This window comes from Equus caballus, chromosome 13 (assembly GCF_041296265.1).
Source record: "Equus caballus isolate H_3958 breed thoroughbred chromosome 13, TB-T2T, whole genome shotgun sequence".
NCBI classification, from domain to species: domain Eukaryota; kingdom Metazoa; phylum Chordata; class Mammalia; order Perissodactyla; family Equidae; genus Equus; species Equus caballus.
In genome coordinates this window covers 27,959,983-27,979,947 of record NC_091696.1, presented here as the reverse complement: position 1 = coordinate 27,979,947, position 19,965 = coordinate 27,959,983, and the positions used below count along the sequence as shown (strand labels likewise).

General features: G+C 34.2%; 1 protein-coding gene across 11 annotated transcripts in view; it reads left to right on the top strand.

The window, feature by feature from the left end:
* Nucleotides 1–19,965, top strand: part of LOC100062082 (S-adenosyl-L-methionine-dependent tRNA 4-demethylwyosine synthase TYW1) — a 214,316-nt gene that overhangs the window by 141,263 nt on the left and 53,088 nt on the right. For 4 of the 11 annotated variants that reach the window (XM_070231775.1, XM_023655522.2, XM_023655523.2 and 1 more), the window contains one exon: nucleotides 12,823–12,858. The exons of 5 other annotated variants lie outside the window; for them this stretch is intronic. In XM_070231775.1, coding sequence (XP_070087876.1) covers nucleotides 12,823–12,858 — 36 coding nt within the window. Of the gene's footprint in view, nucleotides 1–12,822; nucleotides 12,859–16,845; nucleotides 16,979–19,965 lie in introns of all 11 variants that reach the window. 2 more of the 11 variants (XR_011424631.1, XR_011424630.1) reach the window with 1 other exon arrangement.

The window sequence follows — 19,965 nt, the reverse complement described above, 5'->3', positions numbered from 1 at the left end:
GTAGACACTGAAGAAACTGGAGAATCCTTCAGTTGTAGATCCATTTGTATATTTGTAACCCTACAAGTAGAGTGTGTCATCCCCATTTTTCCCAGAGGAAAGGCAGTGGTTATCTTTGGACTCCTGGTTGCCTGTTTCTGGGGGTGGTAGGATGTAGGGACTGAGGGCAAGGATGGGGAGGAAGGCTGGAGACCACCTTATTTTCCAGATCTTACTCCTCATAATCTCTAAGAGGGAAGTAGAGAAGTACAGTCCACAAAACCACCTCTGACCCATCTTTTTAGATGGTCCTATTTAGTGGAATTGCATTTTTTAAATATTGTGGTTTCTTTACCAATCATAAAGATTATATTCTAAAAAGGTCCACATAGTAGGAGAAGTCAAGTTTGAGGAATTTAGCACATATGAAGGAAAATTTAGGCTGAAGTTGGGAATTACAGTGAATCAGTGAAAGCCCTTGTAAATACCATGTTCATTAAATAAAAGGACAGAGGAAATCATATTGAATACAGAGAATATTAATAACATTTTTCATATCTTTAAATTAGTAATGGGTGTTCTTCAATTAATTTCTACTTCTCTGTTCCTTGCTTGCAGTAACATCTTCAGACTCCCTGCAGTGACCGCATGATAATTATAAATTTGTCTTGTTCTGTGTTTGCACATAGAAATAAAGCCTTTGATCTTGTTTTCTGTCTGAGCCATGACTAAATTGTTGACTTTCAGGTTCCACTCTGGTTCAAGAAAGGCGGAGAATTTGATGCTTGAAGTTAAAAGCCTGGGAGTAAATATTGTTTAACCCATTTAGTTTATCATATTTTAAAATGTGCTTCTTGACACATATAGGTAGCTACCTTTAGTGCCAATCCATGGTAACTTTACACCAGACCTCACCAGAATTTAGTGGGACACCCTAATCCTGCTTGTTCCTCTCCTCCTAATAGGTTCCAGAGTGCATTGTTAGGGCCTGGGTTTGTTTTGTCCCTTTAGTTCTTACTCATGACTATAATCCAAAAACCTCCACTGCTCTCTCTTTTATTTTCTATCCTTTCTTCTCTTACTAATGCCTAGATCTCTCTTTTTTTTTTTTAACATTTCCAATAGTGGCGATTAAAACTCCCTCTACATTCTCAGTTGAATGTTCACAGTTAGGGAAAATAGATACAGGAGTAAATCTACAGGTGGTAGAAACAAGGAAGTGGTGACTGAGGAGGGATTACTGTGTCTAGAGGCAGAATCTGAAAGCAGTTATTTCTCAGTAGGAATGGTAGAGACTGGTGTGGGGTTGGGAAACTATAGCTCAGGGTCCTAATTGGACTTGCACCTGTTTTTGTAAATAAAGTTTTATTGGAACACAGCCAGGCTTCTTGTTTACATATAGCTTGTGGCTGCTTTCCTGCTGTACTGGCAGAGGGGAGTAGTTGCCACAGAGACCATTTAGCTTTCAAAGCCTAAAACAGAAAATGTTTGTGACCCCTGGATTAGACCCACCATTAGGATGTTTGGAAACTATTCTTCTGAGGCTTTGCTCGCTAATTGCCACATCTAAAACTGCTTCCTACTTGGTTTTCCTGAACTGTTTCACCTTACTTACCACCATTTTCTTCGTGAAACTCTCTCCTTCCTTGGTTTCTTAGAACACTTCACTCTTCTCAATTTCTTTCTTGCTCTTTGCTGCCTTCTTCCCTTTTAGACTTCTCCTCCTTTTATCCTCTAGTGGAGGTGTTTCCCAAGCTTTAGTCCTCAGGCTTGCTTTCTCTCTTATGATCTTGCTTGAACATACCCTTCTGTCCTCCCCTTCCCACCACCCAGTCTTGTTCTCCCTCTGTTTCCTGTTTTCTAACTAAATGTGCCTCCTAGACTTACTCACCAGTTGCTTTCCTGGCACTTTGGCATCCAAATGAGTGAAAATGAACTTTTCTCTCTTCAAGCCTGCTTTCTTCCCTGTCCTCATTCTCCTTATTAGCACTGCCATCTCCAAATCACTCTTCACCAGGAGGAACTCATTTTTTCTCTTAATTCACACTTATAGTTGCTACATGATGTTTGTCTTATGTTTCTCGGGCATTTTGCTTAAATTACCAAAGCAATGCGTACTGAATGTATGTTTTTAATCCTGTGTTTATGTGTGTGTGTGTGTGTATATGTATATGCACCCATACCCGTATTTTTAAAGTACAGTATATACTATTTTGTAGTCTTGTTACCTCTCAAGGTGGAAACAGTCATCTGCCCATCATGACATGCCAGTAGTTGAGAGGCAAGGTGGTGGGAGAGAAAGGGTTTTATTACAGCTTTCTAGGAAAGGTGGAGATGGCTAACTAATGTCCAAAAGAACCATCTTAGAGAACAAAAACTTGAGGCCAATTATATAGGGAGCTGGTCTCTGGGTCAGGGAAGCATCTGTACTTCAGGTGGGACAAGCATCTGGTTTTAGTTCTTGATAATCTTTTGTTTTACTGATATGCATCAGAGACTGGAGCAACGCCCTATAGCCAGATCTTTCAGTTGTCATTGATGATGGCTGTCAGCATAGGCTCTCTGCCCAGGGGTCGTCACATTCCTAGGGAACTCAAAAGAACTTATCCCAGCTAGGAGGGGCCATAAAATCTACAGAGCGTGTATGTTTCCTGAAGGGTGCACATCCAGCTAGGTTAGTTACTGAGAGGTCATTCAAAGTTAAAATATGATTTCTTTTCTACAGTATGGCTTCCCTTATGTCAACCTTGTGCTGAGCCAGTATCTGTCTTTTTAAGAAAAAATTTCCTTTGTCATATTTACTCTCATAAAAAGTAAGACGTATAAAAACGAAAACTTAAAACTGCCTTGTTTGAACCCCCACTTGCTCTCTCCTTAAATCTCACTCCCCAGAAGGGATCTCTGTTTACTTTAGGAAATATCTTAATTGGCATGTTTTATCCATACAAACTATACTTGAATTTTTAAAAATGCAAGTTTGATCTTGCCTTACATACTGCCTACAATTGCTTTTTTGATTATCAATATATAATACTTTCTGTTTGAATACAAATAATTTTACCTCATTCTTTTAAGTAGCTGCACCGTATCTCATGGATATGTTGTCATTTTTTTTTTAACTATTTCCTGATTGATGATTATTTCCATTTGTTTATTATTATAAATAGTTGAGCATATTTTTATTTTTTAATGAACTTGTATTTTAGAACAATATGCACCCTCTCTCCCCCCACCTACCCAGTTTCCTCTGTTATTAACATGTTACATTTGTATGGTACGTTTGTCATAATTAGTGGACCAATATTGATACATTAAATTCATATTTTATTCAGATTTCCTTTTTCTGTTCCAGGTTCTTATCCAGTATACCACGTTACATTTAGTAGTCTTCATATGCTTCTCTTGGCTGGTTCTTTTTTCAGACTTGACTTGTTTTCGATGCCTTGAGAGTTTTGAGGAATACTGTTCAGGTATTTTGTAGAATGTCCCATGATTTGGATTTGTCACGTTTTTCTCATGATTTGACTGCGGTTATGAGTTTTTGGGAGGAAGACCACAGAGCTAAAGTTTGTAAACATTAAGGTTCCCTTTAGTACTATAAAGTTCTGTGATTTTGATTAATGCGTATAGTGTCATCTATGCAACATTACAGTACCCTATAAAACAATTGCACTGCCCTAAAAAATCCCTTGTGCTTCCCCTGTGCAGTTGTCCCCACCTCCCCCAAATCCCTGGCAACCACTGATCTTTTTACTCTCTCTGCGGTTTTGTATTTTCCAGTGTGTAATATATTTGGAATCATATGGTATGTAGCCTTTTCAGACCGGCTTGTATCACTTACATGTATACATTTAAGGTTCCTCCATGTCTTTTCATGGCTTGATAGCTCATTTCTTTTTATCACTAAGATTTCATTGTATGAATATACCATAGATGATCTCTTTGCCTGTTGAAGGATGTCTTGGTTGCTTCCAGTTTTTGGTGATTATGAATAAAGCTGCTATAAACATTTGCATACAGGTTTTTGGGTAAACGTAAGTTTCAAATTAGTTCAGTAAATACCTAAGAACTCCATTGCTGGATTGATGATAAGTCTATGTTTAACTTTATAACGAACTGCTGAGCTGTCTTCGAGGGTGGCTGTAACATTTTGCATTTGCCCCAGCAGTGGAGAGTTTCCTTTGCACTGCATCCTACCCAGCATTAGGTATTGTTAGTTGTTTAGTTTTCATCATTCTAATAATAGCCACATAGTGGTATCTCGTTGTTTTAATTTGCAATTCTCTAATGGTAAATGATGTTGAGCATCTTTTAAAATGTTTATTTGCCGTCTATATATCTTTTTCTTGAGTAGTCTGTTCGAATCTTTTGCCAGTTTCTTAATGGAGTTGTTTTTTGTTTGTCTTTTTAGTTGTTGAGTTTCAGGAGTTTTTAGTGTATTTTGAATACAAGGTCTTTATCAGATATGTGTCTTGCAAATATTGTCTCTCAGTCTGATTTGTATTTCATTATCTTAACAGCATCTTTCTAGGAACAGAAGTTTTTAGTATTAATAAAATCAGACTTGCCAATTTTTTTCTTTTACAGATTGTGCTTTTGATGTTGGATCTATAAATTCATTACTAAACCGAGTCAGATAGATTTTCTTCTGTTTTCTTCTAGAAGTTTCATAGGTTTGCATTTTACATTTACGTTTATGATCCCTTTTCAATTAATTTTTGTGAAGGGTGTAAGGTCTGTGTCTAGGTTCATTAATTTTTTAATTTAATATGGATGTCCAAATATTCTAGCACCATTTTGTTGAAAAGATTATCTTTTCTCTGTTGGATTGCCTTTGCTCCTTTGTCAAAGATCAGTTGACTATATTTGTGTAGCTCCATTTCTTGCTTATTTTTTGATCTGTGTGTCTTCTTTTGCCAATACTATACTGTCTTAATTACTGTAGCTTTATAGTAAGTCTTGAAAATGGGCAGTGTGAGTTTTTCACCTTTGTTCTTTATTGTTGTGTTGGCTCTTCTTTTACCATTCTGTATAAACCTTAGAATCAGTTTGTCAGTGTCTACAAAGTAACTTGCTGAGATTTTGATTGAGATTGTGTTGAATCATAGATCAAGTTGGAAGGAAATGACATCTTAACAGTATTGAGTCTTCCAATTCATGAACACAGAAGAATCTCTCCATTTATTTTTTAAATGCCTTTGTCTGGTTTTGGTATTAGGATAATGCTAGCCTCATAGAATAAGTTGGGAAGTGTCCCCTCTGCTTCTCTTTTCTGGAAGAGATTGTGATGAACTGATATCATTTCTTTCTTAAATCTTTGATGGAACCCAACAGAAAGCCTGCTGCTTTCTGTTTTGGAAGTTAAAGAATTATTGATTCAGTTTCTTTAATATACAAAGTCCTATTCAGATGATCTCTTTCTTCTTGTGTGCATTTGTGTTCAAGGAATTTGTCCATTTCATCTGTTATCAAATTCGTGGGCATAGTTTGTAGTATTCCTTTATTATCATTTTATTGGCCATAGGATCAGTAGGGCTGATCCCTCTTTTCACTTTTGATATTGGAAAATTATGTCTTTCCTGTTTTTTTCTTGGTTATCCTGGGAAGAGGTTTATCAATTTTAATTATTTTTTATTTTTTCTTCAAAGAACTAAGTTTTGATTTTGTTGATTTTTCTCTATTGGTTTTCTGTTTTTGCTTTCATTGATTTCTGCTCTAATTTTTATTTTTCTTTTCTTCTACATGGTTTAGGCTTAATTGCTTTCTCTGCTTTCCTAAAGTAGAGGCTTATGTTCTTGATTTTTTTCGCTTAGGGCTGTATCATGATCCTTTATATAAGTATTCTATTACATCAAGTTTAACTGCCACATAGTCATTCATCAAATGGGTTTCCCATTATTTTCTTGACTTGTCTACTATTAAGTATCTCTGTGAAAACCTATGCACATCTTTGCTCATATTTCTGATTATTTACTTAGAATAAATTCTAGAATAGATTACAGTTATAAAGGTTTTTAATAAGTATTGCTAGATTTGCCCTTTAGTAAGTTTGTATCATATAGTCTTGTCATTTCTGCACACTCTTACCAACTTCAGATATTAATATTTCTTTTTTTAATTTTTTAAATTAAATTAAAAGTAAATTTAATTAATTTAATTAAATCCTTAAAATACTGTCATTACACTAAACACATATATTGCTCAAGTTAAACTAAATCCTTGTACTGCTTGAGTTATATTCTTTTGCCCGTTAGTCAGCTTTATAAATAGTAAAGCTGTTATTTTATGTACTCTTTTATGTTCTTGTTTTTAATGTTAGTTTTCCTTTTATTTAAGTATAACATACATCATTAAAGTATACAAATCCTAAATGTACAGCTTGATGAATTTTTATAAAGTCAATTTACCTGTATAATTAGCACCCTAAAGTCCTCTTTCATGCTCCTTCTCCACCATTCCCCACCCCCAAAAGTAACAGATATTCTGAATTATTCAATGTGTACTCTTTTATTTGGTCTAACTTCTTTAGTAGCGTTATGTCTATCAAATTTATCCATGTTATGTATATAGCAATAATTAATTTCTTTTCATTGCTCTGCAGAATTCCACTGTAAACATGTCACAGAAATTTTTAAATTCATTCAACTGTTGATGAACATTGAGGTTGTTTCCAATTTCTGTCTGTTATGAACATTGCTACTCAGAACATTTTTTTTTCAAATGCCTGTTGTTCTAATGTATATTTAGTTATTTGTGATATAAAAAAATTGTGATATTTTTATTTGCGAAATATCTGTTCTGGTTCTTCATTATTGTTTTCTTTTGAGATGTTTGTGATTTTCATTGATTTACAAATTTTTGTGTGTCTGTGTGTGTGTGTGTGTTGATGAGGAAGATTGGCCCAGAGCTAACATCTGTTGCCAGTCTTCCTCTTTTTGCTTGGGGAAGATTGTCGCTAAGCTAACATCTGTGCTGGTCTTCCTCTTTTTTGTTTGTGGGATGCTGCCATGGGATGGGTTAATAAGCAGTGTGTAGGTCTGTGCCCAGAATCCAAACCTGCAAAACCTGGGCTGCCGAAGCAAAGCGTGCAAACTTAATCACTACGCCGTTGGGCTGTTCCCAACAAATGCTTTTTATTAAGGATTTAAGATCTCTTTCTGTAAGTAGTATACCTGTAGACACATACACATATGTATATGTGTGCATATCTATCTATATTTATTTTTTTAACTATTGTATGAGACAGAGATTCTTTTACCCCATATGGATTATTGATTGAACCGGCATCAGTTGTTGAATAATTCAATCTCTAGCCCATGATTTATAATGGCTGCCTGTTGTAATCAAGTTTTCATATATTCATGGATGTTTCTGAACTTCCTACTGTGTTATATGGGTTAATTTTTCTATTTTCTTGCATTACTGCACTAAGTTACTATAGTGTTATAATAAGTCTTGATATTTAGCACAAAAGACCCCTCTTACTTCTTCAAAATTGTTCTTTTTCAAAATTGTCTTGCTTATTCTTAGCCCCTTAATACATTTTCATATTTATCTTAGAATCAGTTTATCAATTTTCACACACACAGAATTTTGGGATATTGGCTGAAGTTGCATTTAATTTGTAGGTTAATTTGGGAAAGTTGCCATCTTTATGAAGTCATTTCTTCTGTTTATCTCTTAAAGTTGCCTGTTCTATCACTTTAATTTTTCTTTGACTGAAATTTATCTTCTAATTATAGAACGTGTTGGCTGTCTTTCTGGAGTGTTAGATTTCCACACGTCTTTTGGAGTTGTTGTTTGCAGGCTCTTCTTGAGTAGGTGGTTATTTTTGCTCGTGTGCTCCAGCAGGCAGCTAGGTCCAATTCATGGTCACAGGCTGTTTCATTATATTTTTTTAGCCAGCTTTATCCATTTAATTTTCCTTTTTCATTTTGTCTATGTTGCCATAGGAATGTCTCAAGAGATGAACTTAAAGTACCCTTTTGATTATATGTCCGTTTTGTGTATTATTTGGTAAATACTGCAAATTAGATAAGTAAAAATTTTGGATGAAAGCTTAAGTTTTGGCATTTTAGTGTTTGTGTAGCAAGTTCCGTCTTTCCTTCTTCTTCCAGCTCATCTTGCTATCATGCCAGGTTGACTTTCTTAGGAGTCAGACATGAGGTAGAGTGCTGTATACACAGGCACATCTTGTCACTAATAAGCTTTCCAGGGAGGCAACTTTATAGGCTTACTTCAAGGACTGAGTCACCTTCTAATGAGTCTGGGGTTGTTTTGGTTTTCGTTTTTTGGATTTTTTCTTTTGCAGATCCAGGCTTAGGCACAGGGAAGTTAATTGGTGGGTTAAAAACAATCTGAACGTTCCTAGACTACAAAGTGTTTGTGTTTGGACAGTTAGTTCCCTAGGAAGGCAGCCTTTAGTATATAACATCTGAGACTTGAACTTGTGAATTGTTAAAGTAATATTTCTGGAGAAATAGATGTATAGGAGTTAATTGATTTTAGGAATGTATGGTTTCTGGCTGCCGCATATTCCTTTCAAATTTACTTTGTTTCAATAGTTATGTGAAATATGTTTTAGCTATATTGCAATATCTTCCTCATACCATCTTCTGCACACTTTGGGTCTGTGTGTTTCTATCTGTTTGTGTCTGCTGCAGGATGATGGATAGACTTTGCCTGAAGGAATGTTGCCAGAGATTGTACTTTTTTGTCAGTCTCCTCGGACATCCAAGTCAATGTGTTGCTTCAGTGATGAGTGTGTGTGTATGCACCCTGGTGTAGACTATAACATGATCTTCTGCTTAGTGATTTTTTTTTTTTTTTTTTTTTTTTTAGATTTTATTTTTTCCTTTTTCTCCCCAAAGCCCCCCGGTACATAGGTGTGTATTCTTCGTTGTGGGTTCTTCTAGTTGTGGCATGTGGGACGCTGCCTCAGCGTGGTCTGATGAGCAGTGCCATGTCCGCGCCCAGGATTCGAACGAACGAAACACTGGGCCGCCTGCAGCGGAGCGCGCGAACTTAACCGCTCGGCCACGGGGCCAGCCCCTGCTTAGTGATTTTTATGACATATTTCTCTGACTTCTTTTGACTTTTCTGTGGTTAGATTACCTCTCTCATTCACCTTCTACTGGTGACCTTAGACTTCTCAGTATAGGTCTTCTCCCATGTGGAAAGCAGAAAGAGCAGCCCTGTGATTTTGTAGGCTCTTTCTTCCTCTAGAAACCTTACCATTTACTTATTCTCTTTCATTTATTTTGATTTTGTTTTTATTCTTTACATTCTGTATCCCTTATTAATCATCGTTTTTTTATTGTTATTATTCTCATTTGTTTCCTTTTTCTTGTATTGGTGGTTCTCAGGCACAGGTCATTTTCACATTGAAAACTGTCCCATTCAAAATGCCAGTGGAGCCACGTCTTGCCAATCTCTTCCAACCTCCAAAGGATGGAAAAACAGTGCTTCATATTACTCCTTTGCTTTTCTGAAGTGTAAATAACTGTTGCTTTTTTAATCCTCTAGTGGGAAGTTTTTTTCTGCTATTGAGTGTTTATTCACAATTTCTCCTTGTCTCATTCAGCTGCCAGCGCTCTTAGTTTCTTTTGTCTTTGCATTTTACACTTCTCAGCTTTCTCTTCTTGTGATTTCTCAAGAGATGAACTTAGAATACCCGTTTGGCCATATGTCCATTATACGCATTATAATGTGTGTGTGCATGTGTGATATATATAGCACATATGTGGTTTCACCCTCCTCCTACTCCTTAACGTCTTCCTGCATATTAACTACATTGCCAGGAGGACGTCAAGCCCTTCTTTTCTTTTTGCTATTGTAAGTAACTTGTAGGGGTACATGACTCTTCAAATTCTGGCTGCAGTCTGTCTCACATTCCAGTAGGTATGCATGGTCTTTGAAGCTCTGCTGAACCCAAGACAAATCTTTTTCCATTTCCTTTACCAAATTTCTCGTCTTTGAGCATAAGAATTTTGTTTAAGGCATCTGCTATAATGGATAGTTGAGATCAGGCATCTCAGAAAACTTAAATTGATCCAGTTTCGTCTCCACAGTCAGAACTATTAAAAAGTGTGTGTGTGCCTGTGTGTGTACGTGTCCCACAACTTTTGTTTATTTCCTTCCAAGCCTTTTTTTCTGTGCATATATATATGTATGCCATTAATACTATGGTGCATGTACAATTTTGTTGGTAGCTTTTTAAAAATTCAACCCTATTATGTAAAAATTACCCCTCATCATTAGACATTTTTCTAAAATTGTTATTCTCAATGGGAGCAAGGATATTAAAAAAACAAGTTCCCCTCCCCCTTCTCTAGTCCTTTCTAAGAATCACATCTGCATTGAGCTCTCCTGTTGTTAGGAGTGTGTTCCTCTATCATGTTAGGATTCATAATCACTGTTCTGAAGTGTTATCTTTGGTGCTAAATAGCTGTATCGTAAATCATCTAGCTATTTCTTGGAATTTAACCTCTTGAGAGTTTATAATATCTCATTATTGTCCATAAAGCGGAAATGAACATTCTTATTCATCAGCATTTGTCCACAATTTTATCATTTCCAAAGACTAAATCTTTAGAAATGCAATGATTGGGTCAACAAATTTGAATATTTTTCAGATTCTTTAATTGTGTTGCCATGTTACTTTCCAGAATGTTTGTACTGAATTATGCTTTCACCATCAGTAAGCGAGTATGCATGTCTTGCTAAACTCTAGGCAGCACTGAATATTGCTATTTAAAAAAATCTTTGCCAATTTGATAAGCCAAAATGGTACCTCGTTACTGCTTCAATTTACATTTCTTTGATTACTAGTAGCTCCATACCATATTTCAGGAGATCATTTTATCTTGTTTAGACACAGCTTCAACTCTAGTTCATCTTGAATTGCAACTGTCAAGATAAATCATTGAAATTAAAAGCTCTAGTCCTGGGATATAATAACCTCATCCAGACTATGTGGCGCTGAAAGCTGCCTAATTAGAAGCAACAGAATTCTATCTCATAACTTTGTATTTTTTAACTTTAATTATGGGTTTTTAAAACAGCCAAGAGAAGAGAGAATAATATAGTGAATTCCTGAGTAGCCATGATCTTTTAGTGTACATATTGTTCATTTATGTTGGCTATATATCTGGGAATGGAACTGCTGGACCATTTGGTATGCATTCATTCACCTTTAGTTGATAATGCCAGACAATTTCTAAAGCAGTGAATTTATGAATTTAGAGTCCTAACAGCTGTGTGTTCCAGTTGTTCTGCATCCTCTCCGTCAACTGGTTTTGTCAGTCTTTGTGGTGACTGTGAAGTACTATTTTCATGTGGATTTAATTTGCATTTCTTTTTATTGGTCATTTGGATAACCTCCTGTGAGAGGGGTTATTGCTTCCAAGTTAATGTTCTCTATCATCAAAACATAAAAACCATTCGTACTCAAGGCCATGCAAGAACATTGGTGGCTTCTGTCAATTTTTATTTTGCATTGTCTTTTTCTTACTGGTTTGTTAGGAGTTCTTTATATTCTAGATATGGGTAAGTGTTTTTTTCCATCCTGTGGCTTGTCTCTTTATTCTCTCATATCTTTTTATAATGAAAGGCTGCTAATTTTAATATAGTCTGGTTTAATCATTCTTACTTTTCTATTGAGTGCATTTTAAACTGTTTAAAGTTAAATCGATCGTTTTATTATTTTCTAGAAATTTGTTTGGTTTCCTTTCACATTTAAGTCTATAATCCATTAAAAACATTTTTTTAAGTATATATGTTTTTTCCCCCACGTAAGTATTCATTTGACCCAGCACTGTTGGTTTAAAATACTATCCTTTGCTACCCCATTTTTCAGTGCCAATTTTGTCATAAATCAAGCATCCATATGTGTTCGGGTCTGTTTTTAGACTCTATTTTGTTCCTCTGCTCTCCTTATACTACTGCCAATACCCCTTTGTCTTAGTTATTGTAGCTTTATTAAGTCTTGATATCTAGTAGTCTAAGTTGTTTACTTTGTTCTTCCTTAAGATTGATTTGGCTATTCTGGACCCTTTGCATTTCCATGTAGATTGTAGCATCATCTTGTCAATTGAAAAGAAAAATCCCTTCATTTTAGATTGAGGTTGCATTGAACCTGTATCCAATTTTGGGAGAGATGAATTTTCTTCATCAGAGGTTAGCAAATATTTTAGACTTTGCAAGCCATGAGATAAAATGAAGGATATTATGTAGATATTGATGTAATGAGAGAAGACACAATTTCACAAACTGGTATTTATAGATATCAAAATATAACAATAATGATTGAGTACACTTTTTTTTCTATAATACAGATCTACTAAAGAGAAGAATGCATTGAAATCTATTGGCCGTGTGTGTAATATTTTGCTTAATTGGGTTCCAAGTTACTGTTCTCTATCGTCAAATTGATTGTAATTGTCCATGAAAAGCCTTCTTAGCTCAAGGCCATGCAACAACAGGATTTAGCCTGTGGGCCATTGTTTACTGACCCCTGCATTAGAATTTTGATGTGTAAATGCGTAAACAACATATATTCCTCCAATTTTTTAGGTATTCCTTAATTTTTTAATGATGTTTTATAGTTATCTCTGTAGAGGTTATGCATATATTTTGTTGATTTATTCCCAGATGTATAATAATGTTGGATCCATTGGCAAATTATATTTTTTACATTTTACTTTCTAATTACTGCAGATGTATAGAAATAAAATTGATTTTTATATATTTACCTTCTATCTAGCAACTTTTCTAAAATGACATTAATATTTTATCTGTAGATTTTTTTGGAATCATATAATGTCTTTTATTTCTTTTTCTTAGGTTATAGCACTGTCAGTTATCTGGCTTCAACATCTGGTATGATATTGAAAATAACTTGTGAGAGCTGGCATTTTCTTATCTGTTTTATCAAAATTGAGAAAATTTTCAATATTTTACAATTGTGGGGATTTTGCTATTAATTTTTCATAAATAGTCTTCATCAAACTAAGCAAATTTCCTTTTATTCTTAGTTTTCTATGACTTTTTATTATAATGGCTGTTGAGTATTTATCAAATGCTTTTTCTGTATCTGTTGACATTATATGATAGTACTCCTTTATTCTGCTAATGTGGTGATTGAAATACATTGATTTTCAAATACCAAACCACGTTCCATTCATAAAATAAACCCAACTTGGTCATTATTTTGTGTTATCTATTTTATGTATCATGGGATAAAGCATAATATACCATATTATGTTTTAAAAGATGTTTCTAACTCTGTTCATGAGAGATTCTGAGCTGTAATTTTCTTTTAATGACCTTGTCAAATTTTTATATCAGCATTATGCAGGCCTCATAAAATGAGTAAGAGGAATGGTCCCTCTTTTTCTATTCTCTGAAAGAGTTTAATATTACAAATTGAAGTCCATTAATATAGGACCATTTTATCAGTTTTATTCAGTTGTAATTTCCTGGGACTTTGTCCATTTCTTTTAAATTTTGAAAATGATTGTACATAATTGCTCATAATATTCTATTAACATCTCTGTACTATCTATAGGATCTGTAATATTGTCTCTTCTTCAATCCTCACAGGAATTTTATATGCATATTTGAATTTTTTATCACTTTCCATTAATTTTATTCATTTTTATACAAATAACTTGAAATTGTTGCTTATCTTTTTTATTGAGATATAATTGGTATGTAACATTGTGTAAGTTTAAGGTGTACAATGTGTTAATACATTTATGTATTGCAATATGATGACCACCTTAGTGTTAGCTAACACATCCATTACATCAAATAATTATCATTTCTTTTTTTGTGGTGAGAACATTTAAGATCCTATTTCTTACCAACTTTGCAGTATATAATACAGTATCAACTATAATCACAATGCTGTGCGTTAGATCTCCAGAACATAGTCATCTTATAACTGCAAGTTTTTCCCCTTTGACCAACATCTCCCCAGTTCCTCCATCTCCCAGTGCTTACTAACCACCATTCTACACTCTGTTTCTGTGAGTTTGGCTTTGTAGATTCCACATATAAGGCATATCATACAGTATGTGTTGTTTTCCATCTGACTTAATTTCACTTATCATAATGCCCTCAATGTCCATGTCCATCTATATTGTCACAAATGGCAGGATTTCATTCTTTCTCATGGCTCAATTATTTTCCGTTGTATACCACATCTTCTTTAACCATTTGTCTGTTGATGGACACTTAGGTTGTTTCCATCTCTTAACTATTGTAAATAATGCTGTAATAAACATGCAAGTACAGATACCTTTTCAGTATCCTGTTTTCATTTCCTGTGTGTATATACCCAGAAGTGGGATTGCTGCATCATACAGTAGTCTTATTTTTAATTTTTTGGGATCCTCCATATTGTTTTCCATAGTGACTACCAATTTACATTCCCACCAGCAGTGCACAAGGATTCCCTTTTATCCACATCCTCGCCAATACTTATCTATTTTCTTTTTGATGATAGCTATTCTAATGTGTGTGAGCTAATATTTCATTGTGGTTTTGACTTGCATTTCTCTGCTGATTAATGATGGTGAGCATCTTTTTGTGTACCTGTTGGCTGTTGGATATCTTCTTTGGAAAAATGTCTGTTCAGTTCCTCTGCCCATTTTTAAATCAGATTGTTGGCTTTTTCTGTTACTGAGTTATATGAGTTCTTCATATATTTTGGATATTAACCTCTTATCAGATATATAGCTTCCAAATATTTTCTCCCATTCTTTAGGTTGCCTTTTTATTTTGTTGATGGTTTCTTTTGCTGTGCAGAAGTTTTTTAGTTTGACATAGTCCCACTTGTTTATTTTTGTTTTTGTTGCTTATGCTTTTGGTGTCATATCCAAAAAATTGTTGCCAAGACCAGTGTCAAAGAGCTTTTTCCCTATCTTTTCTCCTAGGAATTGTATGGTTTCAAGTCTTATGTTTAAGTCTTTATATCAAGTCAATTTTTTGAGTGGTATGAGATAGGGGTCCAATTTCATTGTTCTATATGTGATTATCCAGATTTCCCATCACCATTTATTGAAAAGACTGTCCTTTCCCCATTGAGCATTCTTGGTTCCTTTGTCAAATATTAGTTGACAGTATATGCACAGGTTTATTTCTGGGCTCTTTATTCTGTTCCATTGGTCTGTGTGTCTATTTTTATGCCAGTACCTATTTCTGTGAAAAATGCCATTGGAATTTTGATAGACATTACATTGAATCTGTAGATGGCTTTGTGTATTATGGACATTTTTTCAGTGTTAATTCTTCCAATCGCATCCCTCTTTTATAGGTATTTCGTCTTCCATTAATTTCTGCTGTTTTATTTCTTTTTTTGTTATTTTTAGATTACTGTTCACTTTCTAACTTCCTGAGATGCTTATAGATGTGCAGCCTTTTTCTTATTTTTAAAATTGAGGTAATTTCTCATAGCATAAATTCACCTTTTTGAAGTTTATACTTCACTGGCTTTTAGTTTATTCACAAAATTTTGCAACCGTTAGCATTATCTATTTCCAGACTGTTTTTATAGTGTCTGGCTGCTTTCAGTTAGCATAACATTTTCAAAATTTGTGCATGTTATTACATGAATCAAAACTTTGTCTGGCTGTATAATATTCTATTGTATGGATATACCACATTTTGTTTATCCATTCTTCAGCTGATGGACATTTGCATTGTTTCCACCTTTCAGTTATTTCAAATAACAGTGCTGTAGAATATCATTTATAAGTTTTAGTGTAAACATGTTTTCAGTTCCCTCAGGTCTGTATCTAGGAATGGTATTGCTAGGTCATGTGGTAATTCTATGTTTAAGTTGTTGATTAACGGCCAAACAGAAGCACAAAAGTTTTTAATTTTGGTAACTCCAACTTATCTATTTTTTCATTTGTTGCTTGTGCTTTTGATGTCATCTGATGGCCTAATTCAAGACCATAAAAATTGTCCTTATGTTTTCTTCTAAAAGTTTTATCATCTTAGCTCTTATGTATAGATCCTTGATCAATTTTTAATTAATTTTTGTATACAGTGTGCGGTAGGGGTCCCACTTTATTCATTTGCATGTGAATATCCAGTGTTCTCAGGATTATTTATTGAAGAGACTATTCTTTCCCCCATGAATGGATTTGGCACCCTTGTCAAATGTCAATTTTCCATATATGTGTAGGTTTACTTCTGGACTCTGAATTCAAATACATTGACCTTTATGTCTGTCCTTTTACCTGTACCACACAGTCTTGATTTGTATAGCTTTGAATAAGTTTTGAAATCAGTAAGTGTGAATCTTCCAAATGTATTCTTCTTTTTCAAAATTTTATTGGCTCTTTAGGTCCATATGCATTTCTGTATTTTTTTTTTTTTTTTTTTTTGCAAAATGAGCAGCTGGAATTTTGACAGGGATTTTTTTTTTCATTGAGATAAAATTCAAATAACATAATGTTAACCATTTTAAAGTGAACAATACAGTGGCATTTAGTACATTCATAATGCTGTTCAATCACCACCTCTAACTAGTTCATAAACATTTTCATCACTCCAAAATAAAATCCTGTAGCCATTAAGTAGTTATTCCCCCATCCACCCTACCCTCAGTCCCTGAAAACCACTAATCTGCTTTCTGTTTCTATGGTATACCTATTCAGTATATTTCGTATAAAAATGGATTCATGCAGTATGTGATATTTTTCATTCCTGGGATAAATCGTGCTTATTCATGGTGTGTACTATTTTACTCTGCAGTTGGATTCAGTTTGATAGTATTTTTTGAGCATTTCTGCATCTGTATTTTTAAGGGATATTGAATATTTCTTCTGGTATCTCTGTCTGATTTGGTTGAAGATGATGCTGGCCTCAGAGAAGGAGTTCAGAAGTGTTCCCTCTTCTTCTCTTTATGATAAGAGTTTGCGAGTATTCTTCTTGAAAGGTTTGGCAGAATTCACCAGAGAAGCCATCTGTTCCCGCACTTTTTTTGGTGAGAGTTTTTTGATTACTGATTCAATCTCTACCTGTTACAGGTTTGTTCAGATTTTCCATATCTCCATGAGTCATTTTTGGTAATTTGTGTGTTTCTAGGCATTTGTCTGTTTGGTTTAGGTTATCTAATTTGTTGGCATACAATTGTTCATAGTACTCTCCTCATCCTTTCTGTTTCTTTGAGGTTGACAGTATTGTCTTCACTTTCATTTCTGATTTCAGTTATTTGTGTCTTCTCTCTCTTTTCTTAGTCTAGCTAAAGGCTTGTCAATTTTGTTGGTATTCTTATGAACAACTTTTGGTTTCTTCTTCTCCATTGTTTCTCTGTTGTCTATTACTTTTACCTCTGTTGTCGGCTTTATTGTTTCTTTCTTACGGTTAGCTTTTGTTTCAATTTACTCTTCTTTTCTAGATCCTTGAGGTGCAAAGTTATGTTATTGATTTGAGATCTGTCTTCCTTTTTTAATGTAAGTGTTTACAGCTATTAATTTCCCTCTGAGCACTGCTTTCTCTGTTTTCCATAAGTTTTGGTATGTTGTGTTTTTGTTTTTATTTATCTCAAAGTATTTTCCCTTGTGATTTATTTTCTCTGACCCATTGGTCGTTGTCTAGTGAAGAATCAAGTTTACCTAAGAAGAGGTTTGGCCTTTACCCTTGGCTATAAGGAAGTGATTCTCAGAATGTCCTGTGTTATAGGAGTGTCTTTGTTTGCCTGGGAGCTCTGACCACTGGACATCTGGTAATGTGATTTATGATGGAGGCTTTGTAACATTATTAGTTTCATTATTGATTCCATTATTAGTTCCAACCTCCAGAGTAACTAGTGACTAAAAGTATGACCCTGAACCTCCAGGAGGGTCTGGAAATCAAAATTCAGCCATGTGGGCAGTATGTGATGGAGCTCCAATAAAAACTCTGGACACCAAAGGCTTATGTGGAATTTTCTAGTTGGTAATACTCCTGTTGAGGAATTGGCTGTTAATTTTATGAGAAGCCCTTTTATGTGACTGTTGCTTAGTACGTATATGTTTATAACTGTTATATCTTCTTGAAGAATTAAGCATTTTATCAATGTATAAAAGGATATTTCTTGTCTCTTGTAACAATCTCTTGGAAAGTCTGTTTTCTCTGATATTATCATACCACCCTAGCTCTCTTTTGGTTACTATTTGCATGGAATATAGTTTTCCCATCTTGCACTTTTAACCTGTTTGTATATTTGGATCTAAAGTGAGTGTCTTGTGGACAATGTAGAATTAGTTAGTGTTTTTGTTTTTTTTAATCCATTCTATCTCTGTCTTTTAATTGCCAAGTTTAATCAATTTACATTTAAAGTCATTATTGATAAGGAAAGACTTACTTCTATTTTTGTTTGTTTTCTATATGTCCTAGATCCTTTTTGTTTCCAAATTCCTCCAGTACTGCCTTCTTTGTGTTTGATTGATTTTTTTCTAGTGTACCTTTTTGATTCTCTCATCATTTTCTCTTTTGTATTTTCTGTTAGTTATTTTCTTAATGGTTATCATGGAGATTACAACTTAGATCTTCAATTTATAGCAGTCTAGTTTGAATTTATGTAAGACGAACTTCCATGACGTACAAAAACTATTTCTATACAACTCTATCTCCCTCCTTTATGTTGTTAATTTCATAGATTACTTTTTATACATTACATGTTCATTAACATAGATTTATCATTATTGTGTTATGTGTACGTCTTTCAAATCATATAGGAAACGAAAAGAGAGTTACAAACCAAAAATAGAATAATAGTGGCTTTTGTATTTACTTATGTAATTACCTTCATTGAAGTTCTTTATTTCCTCATATGGTTTCAAGATACTGTCTGTACTGACTGGTGTCTTTTCATGTCATCCTGAAAGAATCCCTTTAGCATTTCTTCTAGGGCAGGTCTACTAACAATGAACTCCCTCAACTTTTATTTATTTGGTAGTGACTTTGTTTTTCCTTTATTTTTGAAGGATAATTTTGCCAGGTATAGAAGTCTTGGTTGATAGTTTTTTTCTCTTAGTAGTTTAAATCTCTCATCCCACTGCCTGTTGACTACTATGCTTGGTGGTAAGAAATTGGCTCTTAATCTTCCTCAGGATCCCTTCTATGTGACAAGTCACTTCATCCTACTGCTTTCAAGATTCTCTCTTTGTCTTTGTCTTTTGACAGTTTGATTATAATGTCTCTCAGTCTGTATCTCTTTTGAGTTTTTCCTCTGTGAAGTTTTTTGAGCTTCTTGGATGTGTAGGTTCATGTTTTTCATCAAACTTTGGAAGTTTTTGCCCATTCTTTTTTCAAATATTCTTTTTGCCATTTTCTCTCTCCTCTCCTGAGATTTTCATAATGCGAATGTTGGTACAGTTTATGGTGTTCTACAGGCCTTTAAAAAGAAAGGTAAGTAATAAACCTACAACCCTTCTCTTACTTCTGTTCCTCAGAAGTAAGCACTATTAATGACTTGATGTGTTTCTTTTTATTTCTTTTCCTGTTGGATCAGGTTTTCTTCACTGAATCTTATAATGTTTTCTTTGTCCTCTTTCCTTGATCTACATTTTCAGTTGTTCGTTAAGGTTTAAATAGGTTGGTTACTTAGTTAATTTACTTTGGGAGTAATTCTATAATAGTCTCCCTACTTATCTTTGAATATAGAGAATGCTTCATTTGGATGCATCATGAGTTATATCTTTGAATTTATTTTCTCCTTCTTTGCTTATTTCACCTATCGGATTGACATATTTTATTTTGTCTCCCAGAAACAGTATAAAACTTAGTCAATTAAAGTCATTTCAAGAATACATATGGTGTCTAATGACTTTGATAGATTACCCAATTTCTAGTAGAGGCATTAAATGTTTTTTTTGCTTTGGAAACAATGGCCATCAGTGAAGGATTGTTTTAATTTTAAGTTGTGTTTTGCTTTAAGTATTAGTAGGGATTTAATTTTTTTTGACAAGCATGTGATTTGTTCATTAT